Source organism: Mustelus asterias, chromosome 10, assembly GCF_964213995.1.
Source record: "Mustelus asterias chromosome 10, sMusAst1.hap1.1, whole genome shotgun sequence".
In the NCBI taxonomy this organism is placed as follows: Eukaryota; Metazoa; Chordata; class Chondrichthyes; order Carcharhiniformes; family Triakidae; genus Mustelus; species Mustelus asterias.
In genome coordinates, this window is record NC_135810.1 from 84,462,971 (window position 1) to 84,483,874 (window position 20,904).

At 42.8% G+C, this 20,904-nt stretch overlaps 1 protein-coding gene across 1 annotated transcript in view; it reads right to left on the bottom strand.

Annotated features, from left to right (window-relative positions):
• LOC144499728 (rho GTPase-activating protein 20-like) overlaps nucleotides 1-5,366 on the bottom strand; it is an 89,026-nt gene extending 83,660 nt beyond the window's left edge. Inside the window, exon 1 of the mRNA XM_078222074.1 lies at nucleotides 4,977-5,366. Coding sequence (XP_078078200.1) covers nucleotides 4,977-5,066 — 90 coding nt within the window. The 5' untranslated portion in view covers nucleotides 5,067-5,366. The remainder of the gene's footprint in view (nucleotides 1-4,976) is intronic.
• Nucleotides 5,367-20,904: the final 15,538 nt, after the last annotated feature.

A 20,904-nucleotide genomic window follows, 5' to 3' on the forward strand; every position in this document is an offset into this window, starting at 1 on the left:
CTTTCACACAGTAAAAAAGAAATTTGAAAATAATGTACTTTTAAATGTGATGGTTACAGCCATTAGTTGTAATGTAGATTTTTGGCAGCTTTCCTTCACCTGGTCCTGATCTCACATTGCTGCTTACTGATTGGTGGCACAGTGATTAGCACTGCTGCCTCACAGCACTGGGGACCCAGGTTCAATTCCGGCCTCAGGTCACTGTCAGTGTGCACATTCTCCCTGTGCCTGCGTGGGTTTCCTCCAGGTGCTCTGGTTTCCTCCCACAGTCCAAAGATGTGCAGGTTAGGTTGATTGGCCATGCTAAATTGACCCTTGTGTCAGGGGATTAGCAGGGCAAATATATGGAGTTATGGGAATAGGGCTTGGGTGGGATTGTGATCGGTGTAGACTCGATGGGCTGAATAGCCTCCTTCTGCACTCTCGGGAGTCTATGGATTCTATCATAGAAAATCTCAGTCTTGAAAGTATTGTACCTTTTGAGGCAATTCTTTTCAGCTTTTCTTGATGTGCTGAATCACAGAGGAACGTACTCCGTTTTCTATTTTTTTAAAATCTGAAACAAACCCCTAATCATAAAGTACTCCATTTTTGCTGTTTCCATCTATATTACGATCAACTATACAAAACAGATTCTTAACTAATGCAAAACATTTTCTTTCAAACTTGGTTTCCCCATGCTCTAATAGAACATAGAACAGTACAGTACAGTACAGGCCCTTCAGCCCTCAATGTTGTGCCGAGCTTTGTCCGAAACCAAGATCAAGCTAGCCAATCCCCATCATTCATGGTGTGCTCCATGTGCCTATCCAATAACCGCCTGAAAGTTCCTAAAGTGTCCGACTCCACTATCACAGCAGGCCGACCATTCCACACCCCAACCACTCTCTGTGTAAAGAACCTATCTCGGACATCCCTCCTATATCTCCCACCATGAACCTTATAGTTATGCCCCCCAGTAACAGCGACATTCACCCGAGGAAATAGTCTCTGAACGTCCACTCTATCTTTCCCCCTTATCATCTTATAAACCTCTATCAAGTCCCCTCTCATCCTCCTCCGCTCTAAAGAGAAAAGCCCTAGCTCCCTCAACCTTTCCTCATAAGATCCACCCTCCAAACCAGGCAGCATCCTGGTAAATCTTCTCTGCACTCTCTCCAATGCTTCCACATCCTTCTTATAGTGAGGTGACCAGAACTGCACACAATATTCCAAATGTGGTCTCACCAAGGTCCTGTACAGTTGCAGCATAACCGCATGACTCTTAAACCCCCTGTTAATAAACACTATAGGCCTTCTTCACGGCTCTATCCACTTGAGTGGCAACCAAATGAAATAAGAAAAATCTAATTACTACAAAGCAACTCCTGGAAGAGTCTCCCCAATAAATACAAGTTACTTGGAGCCTGGAACTTTAGTTTAGTTGTAATGCTTTGACACAAGGTCCTAATTATTGTGCAATCCTGCCTTCACATGGATACAGCTCGTTTCCCATTTTAAGAGCCAAAGGAAAAGGAGTAAGTCTCCTCCCCCAAAGCCTGCTCATCAATTCAATTAGATCAAAACGGTCCATAGCATATCCCTATTTACATCCCACCTTCTTAATGCCTTATCCCTTGATACTTTAACCTACACATAAAAATCATGATCTTTCACTTTACTGAGATGCTGATCTCTCAACTGCTATTACGTACACTGAATACTGTTGAGCAGAGTTCAAAACAAAGTTAACGGGAACATTGCCCCAGAGTCATCCAATGATGAGAACAATTTTGGTGCATTTAGTCACTTGTCTATTGTAAAATACATTGTGTATGTGTGTGTGTGGTCCTAGCAGCAATGGGCATGGGGAGGGATAGATCAATAACATTAAAGTTGCAGCAATTTTTATTGAAAATTTAGCAGAAAGTGTTCCAGTAAGCAAAGAATATTCAATCACCACCCAGCCAGCAGGTCATTTCAGTCATCTCCCAGGAGAATTTGTTCTCTGATTCATGGTATCACACAGGGGACTGCGGGTGAAGATTAAGGGATATAAAATTAATGGGAGGGTAACAAATTGGATTAAAGACTGGTTTGAAGGGTGGAAGCAGACAGTAGGATTAAGGCACTTTTCTCAATGAATGGCAGAGGGTAACGGTGTCCCACAGAGTTTTTTTTAAGACCGCTTCTGTTCACAGTATACATCAATGATTTGGAATCCAAGTTTGATTTTCAGATGAGATTCTAGTACAGGCACAAATAATTCTAAGATTCAAAGTAAACTTCAAGGAGTTATTGATAAGATGGTGAAATGAGCAAAGGTGGAATTTGATGCCAGTGTGAAAGGCTGAATTTTTGTTTTTAAAAAAGTATAATAATTATACTTTGAATGGGAAAAGCAGAGTGAAGTGGAAGGACAGAGGGATTTAAAGTTCAGGTTCACAAGACAATAAAAGCAGCCCCTCAAGTGAATAATGCCATAAAGTAATTTACCATAAACCCTTTACTGGGTTTATGGTAAACCATACACAGTGGTTAGCACCGCTGCCTCACAGGGACCCGGGTTCAATTCCACTCTCAGGTCACTGTCTGTGTGGAGTTTGCACATTCTCCCCCCTGTCTGCATGGGTGTCCTCCGGGTGCTCTGGTTTCCTCACACAGTCCAAAGATGTGCAGGTCAGGTTGATTGCTATGCTAAATTGACCCAGAGATATTAGCAGGATAAATACGTGGGGTTACGGGAATAGGGCCTGGGTGGTATTGTGGTTGGTTCAGACTCGATGGGCCAAATGGCCTCCTTCTGCACTGTAGGGATTCTATGTCCATACAGAATTATAAAAGGCAAGATATATTGATGAATCATTAAGAAACCTTAGTAATACTACAACTGAGGGTAGAGTGTGTAGTTTTGAGCTCCACAATTTTGACATGTCAAAATTATAATAACAGTGCAGCACAATTTCACTGGCATGGTGTCTGCAGTGAGGAAACACAAATATGAAGACAGACTTGTAAAATAGTACAGAGGAAATTAAAAGGGGATCTGAAAGAGGTGTTTCAAATTATAAATGGATGGGGCACAGGAGATAGAAATGGAATCATTCCAGTCATTGCATATCTTTGTCTTTTGATTCTAAGTTAAGAATAGATTCAGGACAGATATTAGAAGAAACCTTTAATAAGGATTAAGTCATGGAATGCATAACCAGGGTTAGTGATTGAAGGAGACAACATGCCAACATTTAAGAACAGGTTAGATAGGGGACAGAGTCCAGACCGGAGATGAGGACCATTCTTCATATTGCGGAAACACAACAAATCGAAAGGTTGGGCCGAACGCTGGTTGTCATTTTATAGTAACTTCAGCTGTGTCGATGTGAAGAATGTAAATGCCATTCTTATGTTTAAAACAATATTACTTTTTCCAATATAATTTTAGAAACAGTTTATGGAGCAAATATTGACAAACTAGTCCAAAGGGAGGTTAAGCAATGCTAAACATTCCAGCAATGCATTGCTCACACTCTTCAGTCTCCGCCAAACTTGCGTTTACAATCAAGTTCCTATGAGAAAGTTTACACTGAGCCATGACCAGTCTGTCAGTCAGTTAGGTAGGTGCTCATCCTAATGGCTGCTCACGTGACTGCCTGCTTTACTAGATCAAGTATTAAAAATGCGAAATATAGAATAAAACCGTACATTTACTGCACGATTAGCCCCTCTCCAGTAGGCACACAACCCTTTCTCGAAAATATTAACTGACCGCGACATATTTGGGTCTTCAGCATCACAGGATCAATTCCGTGTACAACTTGGTGTTCCGAATTTGACTTGCTCGCTATCTAGGTAAATGTACTGAATTCAGGAGTCAAACAGGACCTCAATCGCTGTAGTTCGGCCGGATGTATTGTTCAGGTACTGCTACTCAGCCAAAGGGGGAGTTGTTGTAATTATATAAACAATCTCCATGGGAGCTACAAAATTATTCCCCCCTGCCTCAGCACCCAATGTAGAACCGAACCTCAAAACACTGCAGTTAACACGGAGTCTCTGACTTACCCTCTGTTTGGCAGTCTCAGATCTATCATTCAAAATCCTCTCGACCATGAACTCGGACAAACGTTCTTTTTTTTTTATATAAGTTCATCTCTCAGGACTAATTTAGGTGACCAGCTTTCCAATAATTTGCCAAAAAAAAGTGTTCTTGTTTGCCCCACACAATTACAGCTGACAATCAAACAAATGCTTCAAACAGATCCACGGGCTACTGCTCTTTGAAATGAGCGCCCACCCTACCTGAGGCCAAATGACCCACTTGCGCTCGATTAGTGCCGGGACAATCCAATTATCAGCTGTTTGCAAAAGCATTTTTGGCTCAGAACGGTCCCGGGCCACACATTGCTCCGTTATCAGTGATCTGCCCAAGTGCTGGCCTGTCTCTCCCCCCTAATTCAAGGGGGTGGACTGTTTTCTATATGAACTGGAGTCAGAAATGTTACTTTTTGCTCACAAGCATTTAAATTGTGTGTCTTACCAGCTGTCAGTGTTGATACACACATTTGTGTTGACAGCCCTCATAAGACAGACCAGAGAAGTTTACAATTCGAAGTATTTGCTTTCATATCAGAATTTTAGCTGGCGTTTGTCGAATTGCTGTTTGCACTAAGGACGAGTGAAACATTTTATGATCAGAGGAGTGAAATCCCCAATTCGCTGTGACCTTTATCTAAAGGCTCAATCAGCTGAGGCGAACATATTTATTTCGTCAACGCATGAGAAAACTGGAAACAATTCCCTTTGTTTTGGACAACATTTGAATAAATAAAACTACAGCAAAACAATTACACGCGAATAACAATTGCCCAGAACAACACGCGAGTACTTGTCTGCAAAGAAAACGCTGAGGGGGTGCCTCCTATCCTGTGGACAACGGGGGTTCCAGAAAGCAGCCCGGTCCATATTTTGTACAGAGCATTGTTAAAATTCGCGGCTACCTTCTTGTTTTCTGTCCTGCCCGCTATTCGAGATTCCCCCGTCAGGGAAGAAGAGCGGCTCTGACCGATGTTGTCTTGTTGAGGCGACATAGTTTGAAGATGTGTAATTCCTTAATCGCCCTCTGAATTCATTACAGGGACAAGGCAGATATTCACCGAGCGAAGATTCTTGGTGCTGTAGCTAACGGTAAGCTTCATCCGGAAAAGACCGAGTCCCTCACACGCGAAGCAAGCTAATAGTCTCTGCAGAAGTTCTGAATTGCCTGGCTATCTGACGATCTTGTTATTAAATAAGCTTTGTTAAAGCCAGCGTCACTGCTTTACCATGGATACTACTACTCTCGTCTCCAAGTATCCGGGTTCTGGGTCTTAAAGCCCCACGGGTTACCTACACTGCTGCGCGCAGATATCAGATGGAAATCTCTGCCTCTTGTACATATGGACAGGCGCTCTCCAGAGATCCTGTCAATCACTACTCATTCCTCAGCAACCCGCCTCACACATGCTCTGATTACAGAACTAAAGCTACCGTAGCACCAAATACACGATTCCTCTTTATTTTTGCACTATATCTTATTGACCGACAGAATCAATTCCTGTTGGATTAAATACTGCACGTAGTATTACACAGGTTACTGCATGTTCTCTCTGGATTCCTATGTTGAGAATTGAAGTCGCTGATAGATAGGGGTTAAAATAACGTTCTGGGAAGTAAATCATTGCAGAAATTGGAAAAGAGGGTTCATAAATGTTATCATGTGTCCTGTCTCAGACGGGAAATAATCTGATTAGGTTTCTCTCACACTCACCACCCCACACTCTTCAGAATTGTTGCCATGTTAACTTCTCCTCAAAAAGGTCCATCCTCACCATGTACAGCTCAGTCTCCAAGTTTAAAGTTTATTTATTATTGTCACAAGTAGACTTACATTAACACTGCAATGAAGTTACTATGAAAATCCCCTAGTTGCCACACTCCGGCGCCTGTTCGGGTACACTAAGGGAGAATTTAGCTCAGCCAATGCACCTAACCAGCACGTCTTTCGGACTGTGGGAGGAAACCGGAGCACCCGGAGGAAACCCACGCAGACATAAGAAATAGGAGCAGGAGTAGGCCATCTAGCCCCTCAAGCCTGCTCCGCCATTCAATAAGATCATGGCTGATCTGATAGTGGGTTCAGTTCCACTTACCCGCCCGCTCCCCATAACCCTTAATTCCCTTAATGGTTAAAAATCTATCTATCTGTGACTTAAACACATTTAAAGAGGTAGCCTCTACTGCTTCATTGGGCAGAGAATTCCAGAGATTCACTACCGTCTGGGAGAAGAAGTTCCTCCTCAACTCTGTTCTAAATTGACTCCCCTGTATTTTGAGGCTATGCCCCCTCGTTCTTGTTTCCATTGTAAGTGGAAATAACCTCGCTGCTTCTACCCTGTCTAGCCCCTTCATTATCTTATATGTCTCTATAAGATCTCCCCTCAACCTTCTAAACTCCAATGAGTACAGGCCCAGTCTACTCAATCTCTCCTCATAAGCTAACCCCCTCATCTCCGGAATCAACCTGGTGAACCTTCTCTGTACGCCCTCCAAAACAAATATATCCTTTCTTAAATAAGGGGACCAAAATTGTACACAGTACTCTAGGTGCGGCCTCACCAGTACCCTGTACAGTTGCAGCATGACCTCCCTGCTTTTATACTCCATCCCTCTCGCAATAAAGGCCAACATTCCATTTGCAAATGGGGAGAACACGCAGACTCCGCACAGACAGTGACCCAAGACAGGAATTGAACCCAGGTCCTTGGCATTGTGAGGTAGCAGTGCTAACCATTGTGCAACCATGCTGCCCTACTTCATAGGATTAGGAGCAGGGCATTCAGCCCTTCGAGCCTGTTCCACTATTCATCTAGCATGGCAGTTCTGATATCTATTTTCCTGCACTGTCTCCATATCCCTCCATATCTTTAATATCTAGAAATTGATTGATCTCTACCTTGAATATTCCCAGTCACTGAGTCTCGACAGCCCTCTGGGATAAATAACTCCAAAGATTCACCAGCCCATTTGCTTCCTCTCTTAGTATTAAAATGTTTGGGTGCCACCCAGTTTCACCTATCCATTACTACCTCTTCAAAGCCATTCAAACCTTTTCCCACCTTGTCCCTGCCCAAATATATCCTTTCTGACTGGGACAAAGCATTTACTTAATCCCTACTCTTGTTTTTAATAGTATTCAATACTTTGTCTTTATGTACTGTCTCTCCTCTGTGGGTTACTTCTATGGCACCGCACTAACCTGGTTCCACACCTAATCGCCTCAATGGAGTCAGCACATCTGTTGCAACACCTTCTGCTCTCTCCCTTCACGGCCAGCTCAGTTGTATTCCCAGTTTTCATTCTTGCCCTCATTATCCTCATCTACATGCTGCCCCTTGCTAACATCATTCACAGACACGGGACATTTCATTTTCTCAAGTACCGAGGCAGTGACACCCAGATCTCTCTCCCTCTCTGCCCTATCCTTAACACCTACACGCGAAAGATGTGCGGGTTAGGTTGATTGGCCAAGCTAAATTTCCCCTTAGTGTCCCGGGATGCGTAGATTAGAGGGATTAGTGGGTAAATATGAGGGTTAGAGGGAATGGCAGGTAAATATGTAGGGATATGGGGATAGGGCCTGGGTGGGATTGTTGTCGGTGCAGACTTGATGGGCCGAATGGCCTCTTTCTGCACTGTAGTGTTTCTATACCGTTCTATGCCTTGCCCCTGGATAAAGCATGAGCCATTAACTAAAGGTCAGCAAGTTTTGCCAGAACCAGGGTCTTACACTCAATCTCCATCCCTCTCCCCGGCAACCACTCACACTGAACCCAGTTGTGCGCAATTTCAATGTTCTATTTTAACCCTGAGATGAGTTTCAAATCTAATTTTTCAGCCACCAACGAAGACCACCTATTTCCACCTCCACAATATCACCGTCCTACAACCTGATTTCCTCATCATTGCTGCTGCAATTTCACCACCTCTGAACTTAACATCTAATAATGTTGCCCCCAATCTGCTGAGTACCACCTCTCGCCATGTTTCCAACATTGAATCTGTCCCCTGCATCCAATCCCCGTTAAATTCCATTCTCCAATCATACCTGTCCCTTCAATGTTTCCTCACACTCCCGCCATTCTCATCACTTCACTCCTCCTTTCTTAACTCTTAACCTTCCTTAGCCCTCAACAGCTACCCCAACATTGACCTGTTCGCACCCTCCCTTTTTCCGCTCCACCCTCCATACAGTGAAATGTTCTCCCTAAAACTCTCTGCCTTCAAAATCTTTTTCAGAACTGATTTTGCTTTGTACCTCCTCCCTAACTCCTCTTGCACCGTCTGCTGCATGTCCACGTATTTTTTACCTTCACGGGATGCTTTCCTTCGCAATGTTTTATGACAAAGTTTAAAAGTTTGAGTTGTCACAAAATATCTTGCATTTTACCGTTTACTAACTCACTGTAATGGCTCTTGACTTAATGTATTTTTCAGGAAAACTCTATTTACTTTTATTCATACATAAACCACGGTGGATATCATTATTATTCATTAAAAAAAAACTTCAGTATTTGAGTTAGGCTTCCGTTCACGGAGGGCGTTAGGACCCAGTCAGAGGCAGATTACAAATAGTGGATTAGAAATAGATACTCTTATTGTGCAGTATGTCAGCGCAAAACTAATCGGGTTTCTGCTGTGAGAAAGAGTGCCTAACCCTTTGCGAAGTGTCAGTATAACTGTATATTCTGGTTTAGACAATTTTATGTTTGTATCATAGTGTTGACCTCTTCCTTGAGTAGACTGCAGCTTATTGATTGAGGTGGTGTGGGAGAAGACTGCGCCTCATACCGACGGTAACCTGTTAAAACAGGAAAGGCCATAGGCCATAGTAATTAACACGATGCAACGACCATTCTACAAAGCATTTTACATTTTATAGTAGCACCTCATCTGTCCTTTTTACAGGCTAGGGTGATTTGATAGGAAGCCCTCTTTTGAAATTGTATTTATTTAAGCATTCGCTCATTTTCACCAGACCCTTAATCGGGTGTTGGCATCGTTTTGTACTTTTTCTCTGGTTTTCTTCAAGCCTCCCTCAATGTTATCTACCCATCCAACTTTTCTTCTTCCTCTTCTGTTTTTACCCTCAGTTTCTCCTTCAGTTGTTTCCAGGACAAGGCTATAGGGTCTTTGCTTTCCATTTCTGTACTTTATCTTTCTCTGACTGTACTTAGCAACCCTATGATCAAGGCAAAATACTGCGGGTTCTGGAATCTGAAACAAAAACAGAAAATGCTGGAAAATCTCAGCAGGTCTGACAGCTTCTGTGGAGAGAGAATAGGGCCAACGTTTCAAGTCAGGATGACCCTTCCTTAACTTCCTTAACAAGTCAGGATGACCCTTCCTTAACTTAACTCTTTCCCTGGACTTCTCGGTCTAACTCATTTATCTGACTTTCTGGCCACCCAGCAGATTCTGTGCAACATCTGCTGTACTCACAATTCAGAAACTTCTATCCTCTCATCCTCTTTCTTCAGAGTCCAACTTTCACATCCATAGAGTGCAACACTCTACATTCATAGCTGGTCTAGATGTTTTCACAACTTCATGCTGATACTTTTGGATTTCCAGGCACTGCTGGTCATATTGCTCAATGGAAGACACTTACAGACTTTGTTGTACCCAAACATCTTATGTGGTTGATACAAGAACTATACAGACATCCTTCAGGAGTTGTCAGAGTTGGTGTTGGGCATATAAACCAATTTCAGTTTGAGAAGGGAGTCAGGCAGGGGCGAGTTCTGTCATCTATGCTGTTTAATGCTATGAGAAAGAAGATAATGAGGATGATGGAGACAGGGTTACCAGAAAGATGTGGCTGCATCATAGGAGGTCATGGCATATGGAATCTCAGGTATGCGGATGACACCACACGCTCAGGAATATCTAAGAGCCTATGACAGGCCTGGTCAAATGACACAGTGGCTGGAATTTTACCACCCTGCCCGCCACGGAATCGGAGCAGGTGAGGGGCGGCCAATGGAAGTGTCCGTTGATCTCGGGTCGGATTTTACAGTTTTGAAATGAGCGAGGCCGTAAACTCCGGCCCAGTGAGTCTATTGGACTGAACATAAATGAGGCAAAGCATGAGATTTCAGAGCACAAACATAGCATCAATTGTATCCTTTCCAGCAATGAAGACAAAAAACTCCTCTCCGCTTCACACCAGGGGTGAGTCTCTGTCTGATGACATCAAGTAGTACTTTAGTAGTAATAGTAAAAGACTGATGAGACTTAGCATACAATGTTTTGAACAGTCTCCACTCACAAGGCCATTCACATTTTGTCCATATCTCCAGATCTCATCAATATTCACTTTCATTGCATCTCCTATTGTTTCCCCTCCACTTTTAGTGCTTCCACTGGTATCTGATCTTGTCTTTCTGCCTTTACACTCTTGATGATCTTTATAGCTTTTCTTATTTCATGTTTCAGTACCACAGGTTCCAGTTCTTCTTCATTTAACTCCCAATCTTCATCGTTTATCTTTTCTGGTTCTTCTCCTAATAGTAATTTCCCCATCTCAACCTGTTCTTGTACATATAATAAGTTTCTATTTTCATCCTTGATACCTATCCCTGGATTTCTATATTTCTTTCTGGCTATGACCTTGAATAGTGAATATGCCTTCTTTGAATTACCATTCTTGAAAGCTCCTTCTGCTTCTTCAGCTCTTTCACTCATCCAGATGTTTGTAGCCTTTAAACAGGCTTTCTTCACATCAGCACACAATTTGAGATGCTCTCTGCTTTTTACCTCACTGACCTTTACATCACACCTTCTCTCTCTAAGGTCGGAACATTTAACTGTCATCCATTTCTGTTTTGCATTTTATTATTTTGAGTTTTGTTCATTTAATGCAGCCAACAGTGCTGCTGATAACATTGACCATCTCTTTTCTTTGTCCCACATCAAATCTTTTATTTTTCTTTCATGATGGGGTTCTCATGATGAATTCTAATTTTCTCTTAGGTCTTTTTCTTGTCTTTAGTTTCTGACACTAACATTTTCCTTTGATCTTTGTCCAAACCAGTCATTGGTGTTCCTCCCCCCCCCCCCCCCCCCCCCCCGGTAATTACCAGACACTCTCTCTTTTGGAAATGCCATCTTTCTTTTTCTGCACATTCGTTTATATCCCTATAGCTACAGACACTCACAAATTCTGTACAATATTTTAAAACAATGTTTTTGTTTAAAACTGTATTCATTATGATAACTTGTGACTGATGACTGCTTCACTTTATCAGACCCATAAATATCAAAGTCATCATCTAATATCAAATTGATATGAAATTGTTACTATCAGGCAAGCAGTACTACAGATCACCACTTCTGACCTGGCCCTTACATTACACTCAATAGAATCTGACATGGTATTTTTGGGAGCAGTGAGTTAGATTCCCTGTCTAGTTTTGCCATTTAGAAAGCATTTCGGATGCAACAAAATTGTATTCACACAAATGAAAACAGAAAATCTCCAAATAAGTTTAAGTATTATTGCCACAAGTAGGCTTTCATTAACACTGCGGTGAAATTACTGTGAAAATCCCCAAGTCACCAACCTCCGGCACTTGTTTGGGTACACTGAGGAAGAATTTAGCATGGCCAATGCATCTAACCAGCACGCCTTTCGCACTGTGGGAGGAAACCGGAGCACCCAGAGGAAACCCATGCAGACACGGGGAGAACATACAAACTCTGCACAGACAGTGACCCAAGCCGGGAATCGAACCCAGGTCCCTATGAGGCAGTAGTGCTAACCACTGTGCCACTGTGCCACCCTTACACTCAATAGAATCTGATGTGATATTTTTGGTAGCAGGGAGTTAGATTCCCTGTCTAGTTTTGCCATTTAGAAAGCATTTCTAGACAGTAAGTCAAGCACTGAGGTACAGGGAATAGATGAATTTTAATAGTTTTTGTGAGGACTCTGCAGCAAACACACCTGAATCCTCTACCCGTCCTTTTGTCTTGATTTTACCTAACTGAATTAAGCACGTGGGGTTGGGAACAGCACTGATCAAGGATTGATTTTACAATTCTACAGACGAGCCATATACTAGAGGATTCAAACTTATCTGGTTACAGTAGCATCAGAACAGCATCAAAGCTGTTATGTTAATCACTGTTTACTATAGGCCCTCAAATAATGAGAAGAAAGTAGATAAGCAAATCTGCAGACAAAACACAGAGAGGAACAATATAATAGAGCAGTATTAGTCAATTACCTAATATAGGCTGGGGGAAAGAGAACAAAAGGGCTAGAGGGAATGAAAAATTCCCAAAATGTATTCAGGAGAACTTACTTAATATGTTTCTAGTCCAAAGAGGAAGGAAGCACTGCTGAATCTAGTTCTGGTAAGGAAGTAGGGCAAGTGGTGTATGTTGCAGTGGGAAAATGGGTAATAGCCTTTATAATATAATTAGATATGGAATGAGTCAAAGAAAAATTAAAGGCAAAAATATCCCACTGGAAGAGAGACAATTTCGTTGATTTGAGAAGGGATTTAGCTCAGATGGATTGTAAACTAAAATTGGCCAAGAAACCAATAAATTAGCGATGGCATGTCTTCAAAATGGGGGATTGTTATGAAAACCCATCTGATTCACCAATGCCCTTCAGGGGAAGAAATCTGTCCTGCTTCCTGGGAAAGGTAAAGTCGCCATAGTCCAGATGACCATAGACTGCTTTCCCTTTTGAAGGGGGAAGCTGACTGGTGGTAAATTAACCTGAGAATCGCCACATCTCAGGCGAGGGGCAAGGTTGAGAAGGCAGGCCTTCATGAATAACCTGGTTAAGCCTACATGTGACTCCAGGCCCACAGTAATATAGTTGTTTCTTAACTAATCCCTCATTGTTGACAGAGTTGAAGGCCTTTGCAAGATCGAAGAAGGCTATGTGCAGGGATTGATGCTGCTCCCTGCAGTTTTCCTGGATTTGTCATGCGCTGAAGATCATGTCCATTGTGCCTCTTGATGAGCGGAAGCTGCACTGAGACTCTGGGAGGAGCTCTTCAGCCACTGGGAGGAGGGGGTTAAGGAGGATTCTCATGATGACCTTTCCCGGGGTGGAGAGTAGGGAAATTCCTCTGTAATTTCCACAATCAGACCTGTCTCCTTTCTTGAAGATGGTCACAAGGTCACAATTAAGGTGTCTCTGAGATCTTCCGGCATGATTTCCTTCCAGCCAAGCATGATAAGTTTGTAGATTCTTGTCAAGAGTGCCTCTTCTCTACAATTTAATACTTGTGGGGATCCCATCTGCATCGGAGACCTTGTTGCTTTTCAGCTGTTGGATGGCCTTTCCGACCTCACAGCGAGCTGGGGTTGCACTGAGATGGTGGCGTGTAACATGTTGTGGGCTGGTGTCGAGGGCACTTGCATCGAAGGCTGCGTCTTGGTTGGGAAGTCCTCAAAGTGTTCTCTCCAGCGGCCGTTGACTGCCTCTCTGACTTTGATGAGCGCTTCTCTGTTTGTGACTCTGTGGGGCGGGTCCCTGGGTATTCAGACCATTGATGGTTTTAATTGCATGAAGAAGCCACTCACATCATGGTTGTTGGCAAGTTGCTGAGTCTCCTGTGCTCTTCCCTCCCACCATCTATTCTTTAGGCTGTGGGTTCTTTGTTGCATCTCGGTCTCCAGTTATCTGTAGGCTTGTTTCTCTCACTTTTGGGGCAGGGTGAGCCATAGGGTCATGAAGCATTCACTCACACCGCAGGGGAGTTTGTTCAGATGTACGGCCAATTTGTTTTTATACGGCAAAGCCAACCCCATAGAGGTGGAATTCTTCTTCTGGTTTTACCTTTCCAGCAGTCATATAAATATTGTGGGCTGCAACAGCAGTCAGAGGCTGAGTTTTATGCAATGGGTAACTCACCTCCTGACTCCCCAAAGCCTGTCTACCATCTACAGAGTACAAGTCAGGAACGTGATGGATTGCTCTCCACATATGTGGATGAATGCAACTCCAACAGCACTCAAGGAACTCACCATAATCCAGGACTAAGCAGCCTGCTTGATTTGCACTCCATCCATCACCTTAAGTATTCACTCCGCCATGGCCTCTGCACAGTGGCAACAGTGTGCATCATCTACAAGGCTCCTTCAACAGCAGCTTCCAAACTCATGACCTCTACCACCCAGAAGAATAAGGGTAGCAAAAACCTGGGAACACCACTATAGCTTCCCCTCCAAGTCACTCATCATCCTGACTTGGAACTATAATGCCATTCTTTCACTGTGACAGGATTAAGTCTGGAACTCTTTCCCTAACAGTGCTCTGGGTGTATCTACACCACATGGATGGCAGTGGCTCAAGAAAACAGTTCACCACCTCCTTCCCAAGGACAAATAGGGATGGGAAATAAATGGTGGCCTAGCCAATGATGTTTACATCCTATGCTGCTCACACCCTATGAACGAATAAAAGAAATTGGAAAAGGATACAAGACAGCAGTGATTGATTATGTGAGAAGATTAGTAGGTAACATAAAATAGAACCCCAAAATCTTTTCAAAATATAGAAAGTAAAAATACAGTCAAAGGGATGGTGAGACTCATTAGAACCATAGAATCCCAAAGATGTGCATGTTATGTTGACTGGCCATGCTAAATAGTGTCGGGGGATCAGCAGGGTAAATGTGTGGGGTTACGGGAATAGGGCCTGGGTGGGATTGTGGTTGGTGCAGACTCGATGGGCCAATGGCCTCCTTCTGTACTGTAGGGATTCTATGATCACCAACCCTCGGAAAGAGAATCCCACCCAGGCTCTCCCTAGGCGGGTAACTATAGGCCGGTTAGCTTAACTTCTGTAGTAGGGAAAATACTTGAATCTATCATCAAGGAAGAAATAACGAGACATCTGGATATAAATTGTCCCATTGGTAAGACGTATAGGTTCATGAAGGGAAGGTCGTGTTTGACTAATTTGGTGGAATGTTTTGAGAACATTACATGTGCAGTGGACAATGGGGAACCTGTGGATGTGGTGTATTTGGATTTCCAGAAGGCATTTGGCAAGGTGCCGCACCAAAGACTGCTGCATAAGATAAAGGTGCACGGTGTTACAGGTAATGTATTAGCATGGATAGAGGATTGGTTAACTAACAGAAAGCAAAGTGTGGGGGTAAATGGGTGTTTTTCTGGTTGGCGATCAGTGACTAGTGGTGTGCCTCAGGGATCAGTGTTGGGACTGCAATTGTTTACCATTTACATAGATGATTTGGAGTTGGGGACCAAGTGTGGTGTGTCAAAATTCGCAGATGACACTAAGATGTGTGGCAGAGCAAAGCATGCAGAGGACGCTGAAAGTCTGCAAAGGGATATAGATAGTCTAAGTGAATGGGCGAGGGTCTGGCAGATGGAGTACAATGTTGGTAAATGTGAGGTAATCCATTTTGGTAGGAATAACAGCAAAATGGACTATTATTTAAATGGTAAAAAATTGCAGCATGCTGCTGTGCAGAGGGACCTGGGTGTCCTTGTGCAGGAATCTCACGGAGTTTGGTTTGCGGGTGCAGCAGGTAATTAAGAAGGCAAATGGAATTTTGTCTTTCATTGCTAAAGGGATGGAGTTTAAAAACAGCGAGGTTATGTTGCAACTGTGTAAGGTGCTGGTGAGGCCACACCTGGAGTACTGTGTACAGTTTTGGTCTCCTTACTTGAGAAAGGATATACTTGCACTGGAGGGGATGCAGAGGAGATTCACTAGGTTGATTCCGGAGTTGAGAGGGTTGGCTTATGAGAAGAGGCTGAGTAGATTGGGGCTATACTCATTGGAATTCAGAAGAATGAGGGGGGGATCTTATAGAAACATATAAGGTTATGAAGAGAATAGAGAAGATAGAAGCAGGGAAGTTGTTTCCACTGGTGGGTGAAACTAGAACTAGGGGGCATAGCCTCAAAATAAGGGGAAGCAGATTTAGGACTGAGTTGAGGAGGAACATCTTCATGTAAAGGGTTGTGAATCTGTGGAATTCCCTGCCCAGTGAAGCAGTTGAGGCTACCTCATTGAATGTTTTTAAGGCAAGGATAGATAAATTTTTGAACAGTAAAGGAATTAAGGGTTATGATGAGTGGGCAGGTAAGTGGAGCCAAGTCCACGAAAAGATCAGCCATGACCTTATTGAATGGCGGAGCAGACTCGAGGGGCCAGATGGCCCATTCCTGCTCTTAGTTCTTATGTTCTCCCCTCTGCCTTATCTCCATAACCCCACCCACTTACTATGGGTAGTCCACCTAACCTACACATCTTTCGACACTAAGGGGAAATTTATCATGATGAATCCACCTAATCTGCACATCTTTGGACTGTGGGAGGAAACCGAGCACCCAGAGGAAACCCACGCAGACACAGGGAGAATGTACAAACTCCACTCAGACAGTGACCCGAGGCCGGAATCGAACCTGAATCCCTGGCGCTGTGAGGCAGCAGTGCTAACCGCTGTGCCACCATGCTGATAGGGACAAAGAAATAAATCTTCTTGCGGTGGCAGAAGCCATGACTGAAGTAGTGAATGATTGGTTTGCATCTGGCTTGACATAAGAAGGAGATGAAGTTCATGTGGTAGTAGAGGAGAAAGGTGGTAGAGATATTGGATAAGATAAAAATAGATAGAAAGGAGTTGCTAAGTAGGTCGGCATCGCTGAAAGTTAACAAACTACCTGACCCAGATCGAATGCATCCCAGATTGCTGAGGTAAGCTGGGTAGGACAATCAGAATCTCTGACCGCAATCTGTCAATTTGATCTCTTTTGCTTGAAAGAGCTGAATGGCCCCATTCTGTGCTGCAAAATGTTATGATGACATACGGACCGTCCAACTGGCAGACAGAGATTAATAGGCACTCATCCTTCCAAAAATGTATTTGTCCTTTCCAATAAATGTAATTGTTAAATAAAAATGAACAATTCTGCATCCAGCATTAAACATATCGTGAGACCCAAGAGCATTATTACACTGAGAAACGCAGTGAACTGAAATGTAAATGCAAATGCAGGAACTCGCAGCAAGTGGAGCAGATTTTACCACAATGCATTTCGCATATTTGCCGGAGCTAAGCAGCAAAATTAAAACTGAAAACCAGAAATCGCCAAATTACAGATGTTGTTGCAGATGTCGATTTTACGGGTACAGTATTCCTAAATCAATTGAGAGCACATGATCACATCAGTTCTCTAACAACTGGGTACACATCTGGCATTTGTGTTATTAATAGTCATTTATTCTGCTAAATGCATTACATATATGTAATAAGGCATTTTGGTGAGTTCACACAAACTGAAGTCTGAGATTCCAGTAGTGATGACCATAGGAGTGGGTAATGTGAACTCCAGAGATCAAAGATTACTTCATAAATTCAAGTTCCAAATCATATTTCTGGGTCTTCAAGTTGGGGTACTGATACTCTCATGGCAGCAGTGATAGCTTCAGGGTGCATAGCCACAAAAAAATATTGGTAACCACAGTGTCGGCATGTTTATGGTAATCATGGTCAAAAGGGTTCCTCTGAACTGGATTACAACATGCATGTAACAGTGCATGTTGCCACACCGATGCTGACTCCTTGGGGGCTGTTGGCCAATGTGGATCAGGATGGTGTCAACAGCATGGGGTTTCATTCCCATCTCAGTTGGGATGGATTCAGGAGCTGCCTTCTTACCCGATCCATGGTGGAGATCATATCATGGAACGGACCTGCCTTCAGGCAGAGAACTGAAGAAGAGTATTCTTCAACAAACAATGATGGAAAATTTAGTATTTGGTGAGCATATTAAGCTGAGAGTATTAGACTGACTTCGCATCAATTCCAACAGGCCATAATAAGTGTTCTCCTGTGCTAAAATCAGAAAGGAAAAACAGTGCAGCGTGCAGTACAACAAAAACTTGCAATTATGTAGCACTTATAACAGAGAAATACATCCCAAAGCACTCCGAGCAAGCCTTAGTGAATTAATTCAACAGAGGATAGTCTATCTGTTGCCTATACCATAGGGAGACTATATCCAAGCTGAATTAAAATCTCCAGGTCAAAGGAAGGAAGAAAGCAATGATATAGAAAATATATTTTATTTACATAGCTCCTTCCATGACCTCAGAATGGTTAAAAGCACTTTTCAGACAATAAAGTACATTTGAAGTGTAATCATTGTTGTCATGTCGGAAATGTGGCGGCCAGTATGACACAGTGAACTCCCACAAACAGCAAGGTGATAATGACCAGTTAATCCTTTTTTTTATGATGCTGACTGAGGGATAAGTACTGACCAGGACACCTGGCATAATTCTACAGCTTTCTTTTAAAATAGTACCATAGGAACATTTACATCCACTCGAGAAGGCAGGTGGGGTCTCAGTTTAACATCTACATCTGACAATGCAAGCCATCCCAAAGTACTCCACTGAAGTCTTAGCCTTAAATATTGTGCTCAAAGTCCTGAAATGGGATTTGTACCCAGAATACTTTGACTCAAAGGTGAGTGTGAAACCAACTGAGCCATGGTGGACATCATACAGGTCAGCGCAAAAGCATAAAAATATCCATTAATCATCCTTTCCAGGCTAGAAGATAGGATTTTGTCTGCAGTGTTCATACCTTCTGTATTCCAGCATGAAATTGTGAATTTTGACCATAAGGAGAGGAATTTTAGTAAAACCGCAAACTGCCAAGAATTCTTACTGACTTTTCAATCGCTACAACCCACATACTGGATGCATTGAAGGCCCATAACATAATCTAAATTTACTGATTTTGTTCACACATTGCAATGGTTCGAGACTTACACAAGAGTCAGGAGAAATCTACTTCCATTGCATTTACTGACTTCTTTAGAATTTCCACGTGGCTCTGGTGGAGAAGTTGCAAGTTATGCAGCTGAATCCCTGAATTTATTCAGGACATGCACTCCAAAGGAGGTCTTGTGGTGCGATGGGTAATCTTCTTGCCTCTGAGCCAGAAACTCTAGGTTCAAGTCCCACTGCAGAGCCAAGGAAGATGCACTGATAATGAGCCAAACAGGTTAAATGTCGATCGGCAGTGTCTTCCAACACATACCAATGGTAGGAGTGAAAGTGGAAGAGATTCCTGCTCAGCCATGCGATGGAAAGCAAATCAGAGCCACTACTGTTCTTTACGCAAAATCACAGGAAAGGAAGTCAAAGAGGAAGTAAATCGTAAATTGTTTGAGAGTAATGAATTAGAATTAAGTTCTAGGGCCCAACAAGATACCTCTTGGCTAGGATCCATCACTATTCACAGCCCTGGATTACAACATGCATGTAACAGTGCATGTTGCTACACCGATGCGGACTCCTTGGGGGCTGTTGGCCAATGTGGATCAGGATGCTGTCAACAGCACGGGATTTCATTCCCATTTCAGCTCAGATGGATTCCGGACCTGCCTCCTTACCCGACCTATGGTGGAGATCACATCATGGGACAGACCTGCTTTCAGGCAGAGAACTGAAGAAGTGTACGCCAAGTTCAAAATCATAAAAGAGTGGATGGGAGATTTACTAAACCCATTGCTCTTAACAAGGATGAGGCAAGGAGTCCGTTGAATCCATGTTGTCTAATGTCCTTCTCAATGAGGGGGAGGTGATTGCCTCGTGGTATTATTGCCTAGTGGTGATATTGCTAGCCTATTAATCATTGTCAATTGTCAGAAAAACGCACCTGGTTCACTAAAGCCCTTTAGGCAATGAAATCTACAGTCTTTACCAGGTCTACATGTAATTCCAGAGCCATAGCAATGTGGTTAACTCTCAACTGCCCTCCAAGGGCAACTAGGGATGGGCAATAAATGCTGGCCAGCCAGGAATGTCCATGTCATTCGATTTGATTTATCATTGTCACATGTATTGGGATATAGTGAAAGGTATTGTTTATTGCGCGCTATGCAGACAAACGTAGAGTGCATAGGGGAGAAGGTGCAGAATATAGTCATAGCTAGGGTGTAGAGAAAGATTGGCTTAATATATGGCAGAGAGTGAATTTAAAAAATGGAAACAGGTTAAGAGTTGTAAAACAGCAGAGGGACTTGGGATCATTGTTTTCTGGGATGCTAAGGCTGTATAAAAGAAACTAATAAAATTCAGTGGGTGGAATTTTCCAGAAGATCCTGTCAGTAGGAACAATCAGAAAATTTCAGCCTGTATTTTGTAACAATAATTTTGGAATATAAAAGCCAAGGTGCAATGAAGAGCCTGTTTTGATAAGATCTCAGTTAGACCACTGTGTTAAGTATGGGCCCCAGACTATGGCAACAATATTATTGCCATAAAGTGGGTACGACACAGATCCATTAGTGTACTGCCCAGTATGAAGAAATAAAAATACAAAGTATAACTTGTGTGTAACTTGTGCGTTAGAATAATACAAATTATGGAGCTAAAAAATAGAACTGTTTCAAATTCTGATAGTTGGGTCAAAATCTTGGAACAGCAGTGTGAGTGTGTCTACACTATATGGGTCACAGCAGTTCAATAAAATGGCTCATTACCACCTTCTCAATGGAAGTTAGGGATGGTTTTGCCAGTGACACTCATTTCCAGCAGTTGAGCAGTCTCAAAGGAGGGACATAAATACAAAATTTAAAAAAGTAAAGAACTTCAACTTGTAGTCTTTCACGATCTCTTTAAGTTCACGATCTCTAAAACCCCGGTGCCACCAAAACTGAAATTGTCACATCTCTGCCAAAGTATTTGAAAGATCTGTACATACCACCTCCATTTAATTGCAGAGACAGTGAAGCATAAATTCAACAACAATGTGATATGCAACTCAGCTGGGCAGAAGCCTGCATCCAATGTGAATTTGGCTTCCTCTT